Below are 6,999 nucleotides of genomic sequence, written 5' to 3' on the forward strand. Positions count from 1 at the left end.
CTAATTACCCCTCACCTGGTCACTGGAGGAATGGGAGCAAAGGAGAAGGAGAAGCGCAGAGGGGGAGGAGCACGACTGAGCTCTGGAGGCTTAGCATGAATAGAGGAGAGGTACAGGAAATGATGTGGGGACGTGGCCAAGGCTAGCTCACAGAGAGGAAGCTGTCTTCACTCTGGCATTGAATGGGAGAATGTAGGCGCCTTTTTTTATTGATAAGCATAAGCAACAAGGCAATTCAAAAGTTCCTTACGTTTTAGTTATTATCTTGTGTATGCCGAGGTCTAAAGTCAGTTTGCAGGATTATTCTCCTTCAGCCAAGTGTATCCCAGGGATCAGACTCAGATCATAGATGCCTTTATCACCTAACCGTCTCACCAGGCTCCACACAGCACTTTTATAATGGTCGCTCTTGAGACGTCTTCAAACACTCGTACAGTGAGTGTGGAAGAGGAGGCTATTTGGAGGTGGTCAGGTCGGTTTCAATCATGGAGTTTTAAGCACAGATCTGACAAGTCTCCAGTCTAGGTGTGGTGTGGTCAGTCTTTAATTTGACTTCCTGGTTTGCCCATGGCTTTTTCTGAGAAGAGTAAAGAAGGTGGGGGTGGGGAGAGAGAGAGGAAGAGAGGGAGGGAGGGAGGGAGGAAGAGAGGGAGGGAGGAAGAGAGGGAGGGAGAGGGACACGATCAGTTCTTTCTCTTTTCTTTTCGAGACACTTTCTACATAGCTGTAGCCATCCTATACCTTACTATGTAGACCAGACTGGCCTTGAAGTCACAGAAATCCATCAGCCTCTGTCTTCTCAGAGTTAGAACTAAAAGTGTGCGCCACCACACCCTACCCTATCTTGTTTTTCTTTTTTTGAATGTGTTTTTCTCCCTGTTCCCCTCCCCCTTCGGTTCTTTTTGTTTGCTTGTTTGTTTATGTTAGTTTTTAAAAAATTTTTTTATTAGATATATCTCTTTACTTATATTTCAAATGTTATTTCTCCCTTCAGCTCTTTTTAATTTTTAAAAAATATTTTACTTTGTGTGCCTTTTGCCTGGATGCATCTCTGTGTACCACTTGTGTGCTTGGTGCCTGGAGAGCCAAGAAGAGGGCATTGGACCCGGTAGAACTGGGCTTAGAGATGATTGTGAGCCACCAAGTGGGTGCTAGGAATAGAACTCAGGTCTTCTGGTCATAGAGCAAATGCTCTAACCATTGGTCAATCTCTTCAGCTGAACTTCTGCATCAGTTCTTAAAGGACCCTAATCCTAAAAATCAAAGCCCCACCCCTTACTACATCTTAAACCTTATTACTTCCGTGGAGGCCCTAAACTCCAAACAGCCTAATTAGAACAGGAAGTTAGGGCTTCAGCATCTGAATAGGAGGGTGTGGCAAACACTGTCTATCCTACAGCCGACTGCAGAGGCTGAGGATGTGAGGAAGAAAGGGCCTGGTCTTTATGCTGTTTAAGCCTAGAAGATTTAAGCACTTCATCCGCTCCCACCCCCACCTCAGGTGGTAGTATTGTTTCATTTCGGAAACAGACGGTTTGCCTGAGAAAAAGGATGATTGATTGACTGCTGATTGATTGGTTGATTATGAGGGGATAAAATGAGTTTAATATGTGCTAAGGTGAGATGTGTGTAGGAAGCATCACGGATATTTCCAGGGGCAAGATGCTCTTCAAGGGAGTTTGGACAGACGGAGAGCTGGGCTAGAGAAGCAGGAAAGGGGAACCAGGCTACTGAGCAGGGTGGATAGGCAGATGGGGAACAGCAAGGGAACAGGACCAACTAAGGGCAAGTGGAGAAAATGGACCTGAGGGTAGGAATGAAAACTCTCCATTACCCACAGGTCTCTAATACCAGCACTGGCGATCAGGAGTTCAAGGTCATTCACTACATAGCAAATGGACCAGCCTGGGATACTTGATGCCCTGTCTCAAAAATGAAAATCAAAACAACCAATAAATAAAAACAACTAAGCAAACAAAACGACCCCTCTAACTCTTGTTAAAGGTCGGACTGCTTAGTTCAAACCTAGGGGATAAAATCAAGGAAAAGGGGGCTGGGGATTTAGCTCAGTGGTAGAGCGCTTACCTAGGAAGCGCAAGGCCCTGGGTTCGGTCCCCAGCTCCGAAAAAAAGAACAAAAAAAAAAAAAAAAAAAAAATCAAGGAAAAGGTTTCGTGTAGTCATTTGTTTTTCCAAGGCTCACATTCTCAATCTTAATAGTTTTGTCTGAACACATCCACACTTTTATTGCACTTCAAAGTGATATTTTGGCTGATAAATGATAAATCCTCCGGAAGGTGCCGGAACAAGCTGAGGGCTCTGTTCCGCCCGCTGTGGATTTAACCTCTGTGACTCCAGCTGCAGAAGGCAGTGGCTTATAACTGGGGAAGAGTGTTGTCTGGGGAAGGAGATGAGAAGTAGGTGCTTCTTTGGCCTACTGTAAGTAGGATGATGGCTCTCCTGTGGGTCCCTGTGGAGGTGGGTCCATCCTGAGACGAATCCTGGTGGCTTTTTATGGGCTCTCTATGATCCAGGTCAGGAAGGGCTGCTGCGGAGTTCCTGTGGGCTGTGGACAAAGAGACTCATCTCCAGCTCCTTTTCATGACAGCTAAGACTGGCTGCAAATAAAAGCAAACTAAATAAGTAATGAGAGAGGCAGGGTGGGGGAGGGGTGGAAGGAAGACATCTCTAATGAGAGGAAAAGTGAGCGCTGAGCCTGAGCAGGCTGCTGAGCAGGTGGGAACCCTGATGTAGGCTAAATTTGTCAATTCCAAATTCATGAGGAATGAGCAGGTGGCAGGAGACAGATTTGGTGACACATGCTTGTGCTCCCAACTAACCCTTGGGCAGAGGCAGGAGCCTGAGCAACACAAGATTGCGTCTTTATTTTTATTTATTTTATTTTATTTTTTTATTTTGAGACAGGGTTTCTCTGAGTAGCCTTGAGTACCCTGGAACTTGCTCTGTACACCAGACTGGCCTTCAATTCAGAGAATTCTGCCTGTCTCTGCCTCCTGAGTGCTGGAATCAAAGGGGTACCCCATCACAGCTAAAGACTGGGTGTTTACAAAATGAAAAACAAAAAACCCAAAAACACAACATTTAAAGTAAGAAAACAGTTGTGGGGGCAGGGGTTGGGAGGCCACCTTATTTATCTCCTGTGTATTTTGCTGTTCTGTTTTTTGATATAGGGTCTCACATAGCCCAGGCTGGCCTGTGACTTGTTGGCTAGCCAAAGGTAGCCTGAAATCCCCTCCTTCCTCTTCTGTCTTCTGAGTGATGGCAATATAGGTGTGTATTACTTCTGGTGTATTTATTTAGCAACACTGGGGTCTCACGCATGCTACACAAGGGCTCTATTCCCTTGTATAGCATTGAGCAAGAGCTCAATTCCCCACTGTGCTCTCCCCTCCCCCAGTGTAGGTATTTAACCTTGTCTACCTAGAACTTACTCATTATTTGAATCAGGCTAGCCTCCAACTCATAGAGATCCTCCTAACTTTGCCTCCCAAGTTCTGGTTAAATGTGTAAGCCGCCCCTCGGACCCTAATTATGTCTACTTATAAAGACAAAGCTACAGTAAGACCACCTCCCTGAGAAACTTCTCTGACAGAGATGACCACTAAGGTTTTCCTGGGGTTTGTTTGTCTTTTAGCCTGAAGTAAAATATCCAACAACAATCTCTCTCTCTATAAAACATACCCATCACTTCTAGCCTTAGTTGAGCTGTATCATCTCAAGTATTTTCATAGAAACGAAAAAGGCATGGGGAAAAACTGGAAAACACAAATATTGCAAAATTCAAAGCAAACAGGTGAGGACGTTTCCTCCTCTTGAGCTGCCTTTGGGCTAAAGATTGTATCTGGTAGACAGGAGAGATGAGTCTTATGGAACCGAAAACCTGGAATTAAGAGCTCTGTAATTACACCATCTGACACAGACCAGGATCTGGGTTCTTTCTTTTCTCCAGCAAAACATGACCTGGGGAGTACCTAAGAGTAGGGTTTATCATCAAAAGTGTAATAGACTTTCTATTGACAAAGGTCCAACCCATCCAATGAATTCAGAGACTCTACGGGAAGCCACGGACCAGAGGGAAGCCTGATTCTGTATGAAGTGCGGGTTCCAGCAGCACAGACCTAGGGACTGTGAAATGGTGGGAAGCAGGAAGTGAAACCAGAGCATGTAGAGATGCTGGGGTCCGGAGTGGTAGACACAGTCTAGCAAGGAAACACTGTGTTTAAAGAGATGGGGCTGCTCTGAGACTTTCAAATGGAATGGCAATGACTCTTGGTTCAAATGCTAAGTAAGCCAGGAGTCTTAAGGCATCAGGATGGCTACCAGAGACTCAGAGGGATTGGGAAAGGTTGTCTTAGATAGGTGGAATTTGCTGAATCTCTTTTTCTTTAGTTTCCTACCTACTTAGATTCCTTAGTAGGTGAAACTCTCAGCTACTCCTACATTGTGCCTGCCTGGATGCTGCCATGCTCCCCCTTGATGATAATGAACTGAACCTCTGAACCTGTAAGCCAGCCCCAATTAAATGTGCCCTTATAAGAGTTGCCTTGGTCATGGGTCTGTTCATAGCAGTAAAACCCTAACTAAGATACTAAGCTATGTGAGCCACTGTCTCAAGACTAAAAAACTACATCAAGCTCTTTCTCTTCCGGTCCTAGGCGCTGCGGGAGCCGAGGCTTACCGTGCAGACATGGCCAAGTCCAAGAACCACACCACACACAACCAGTCCCGCAAATGGCACAGAAATGGCATCAAGAAACTCCGGTCACACAGGGCTGGGGATTTAGCTCAGTGGTAGAGCGCTTACCTAGGAAGCGCAAGGCCCTGGGTTCGGTCCCCAGCTCCGGAAAAAAAAAAAAAAAGAAACTCCGGTCACAAAGATACACAAAGATACACAAAGAATCTCTTAAGGGGGTCCCCAAGTTCCTGAGGAACATGCGCTTTGCCAAGAAGCACAAGAAGAAAGGCCTGAAGATGCAGGCCAACAATGCCAAGACAGTGAGTGCACGAGCAGAGGTCATCAAGGCCCTTGTGAAGCCTCAGGCTGTCAAGCCCAAGATGCCAAAGGGCTCCAGCCGAAAACTCAGCCGTCTGACTTTCATTGCTCACCCCAAACTTGGGAAGAAGATTCGAAGCTACATGGCCAAGGGTCGTAGGCTCTGCCAACCAAAGCCCAAGGTTCAAACCAAGGCAGAGGCCAAAGCTCCAGCTAAGGCCCAGGCTTCAGCTCCAGCCCAGGCTCCCAAGGGTGCCCAGGCCACTGTGAAGGCCCAATAGAAAAGGCTCCTGTCAGTGTGAAGACAGATGGACTGCTGTGACACACCTACCTACACACTATTTGCAGATGACCAGTGTCCTATGCTGTTTTTACAAATAAACTTGAGACAAGAAAAAAAAAAAAAACTACATCAATAATAAAAACTTTGAGTCTGACTATTGTGGCTCCTGCCAATAATCCAGCACTCAAATACTGAATCGAGATGGATCATTGTGAATTTGAGGCCACTCTGGGCTACATTGTGAGTTCCAAGACAGCCTGAACTACAGAATGAAAGACCTTGCTTATAAAAACATAAAACAGCTAGGCATTGGTGGCCCATGCCTTTAAGTCTAGCACTTGGGAGGTGGAGGCAGGTGGATCTCTGTGAGTTTGAGGTCAGCTTGGTCTACAAAGCAAGTTTCAGGATAACCAGGGCTACACAGAGAAACCCTGTTTTGAAAAACAAAACAAAACAACTAAAACAAACAAAACTGGGAAGACAAAACACCCCCAAAAAGTGGAAACTTTGGAAAGTCAGTTGTGTTGGATGGTGCTTTGTGGGAGCAAATAAGTGAAGGAGTGTTTTCACAGGTGAAAGACTAAGGCAGACTCCTGAAGGAATGTTTACCTGCAGCAGACATAGGAGAGAGGAAGTTCTGCTAAAGCAAGCATGTGAGATGACACATGAGGAAGGATTCTTTGCTAACAACATGTATTGGTTTGTCTTACGTCGTGTTGTGTAGTTGAGCTGTATTTGTTGGATCTCTATAAAGAGAAATGACTAAAACCTTCTGGTGGTGTGCTTCCTCGGCCTTGGGCTGAGTGTCAGAGTGATGTCAGCTGAGGCAGATGCAGACACACATGTTGAAGTAAGATCCTTGCTGAGGCAAGACCTGTGGAGGACAAGTGATGTGTGGAGAGAGTATAAATAGCTCTTGACAGAGGACAGTGACAGAGGCTGACTTGGATTGCTTTTAGAGATAGCTGGGTAACACTTGTGGGTTTTGAGTCTTTGTTGATTCTTTGCTTCCTTGAGAGAGGCACGGTTGAGAACTCCTCTTGGCATTCCTCTTGGTTGCTCCTGCTGACTCGAGTTGAGGCTGAGGCCTGGCTGTCTCTGCTAGGTCATGTCACCATTGCTGATTCATGTTTGTTAACCTAACTCTACTGAACTAGATCGTTGGTTTATCCATGTAGTGTTTGTGAGTGGATGGAACTGTCACTGTTAACCTGTGAACTAAACTGGATTTCTAGATAACACAGATGAGAGCTGTTCTAAAGAACCTTTCTAAGCAGGTCCACTTTCCCTGTATCTTCATTTTTTCTACTACCTCTGGTGGGTGGTAGGTTATAAGAGAGGTTAAAGTGTTTAAGAACCATCATTAAAATTAAGGTTTAAGGTTTAAAAAAAAATTAGAAGATTCATTTTGCCCTGAACATACATAGAATGATTCTCCTGTTAGTATTTCAGTACAGTCTAACAGCTGCTATAGCTATTTTTTTTTTTTTTAATTTTTGGTGTGTGTTGGTGAGGCCATAATCATGGTGGTCAGAGGACAACTTTCAGGATTTAGTTCCTCCAAGGGTGAGTTCAGTTGTTCATACGATGGAAAAGATACACACAGAAAAGAGACACCGCCCCACTCCACAGTGGCCTGGATGGAAAACTGTATTTTCCAGTACTGTTAGTCATTTGGGTCCTTTTTCTTTTGATCCGTTCAT

General features: G+C 45.1%; 1 protein-coding gene across 1 annotated transcript; it reads left to right on the forward strand.

The window, feature by feature from the left end:
• Nucleotides 1–2,382: 2,382 nt before the first annotated feature.
• Nucleotides 2,383–5,435, forward strand: Rpl29l1 (ribosomal protein L29 like 1). Its single transcript, XM_006253902.5, has 2 exons — nucleotides 2,383–2,438; nucleotides 4,676–5,435. The coding sequence occupies exons 1-2, from the start codon at nucleotides 2,410–2,412 to the stop codon at nucleotides 5,292–5,294; spliced, it is 648 nt and encodes a 215-aa protein (XP_006253964.4). The 5' UTR covers nucleotides 2,383–2,409; the 3' UTR covers nucleotides 5,295–5,435.
• The last annotated feature ends 1,564 nt before the right edge of the window (nucleotides 5,436–6,999 follow it).

Source organism: Rattus norvegicus, chromosome 17 (genome assembly GCF_036323735.1).
Source record: "Rattus norvegicus strain BN/NHsdMcwi chromosome 17, GRCr8, whole genome shotgun sequence".
Lineage (NCBI taxonomy): Eukaryota > Metazoa > Chordata > Mammalia > Rodentia > Muridae > Rattus > Rattus norvegicus.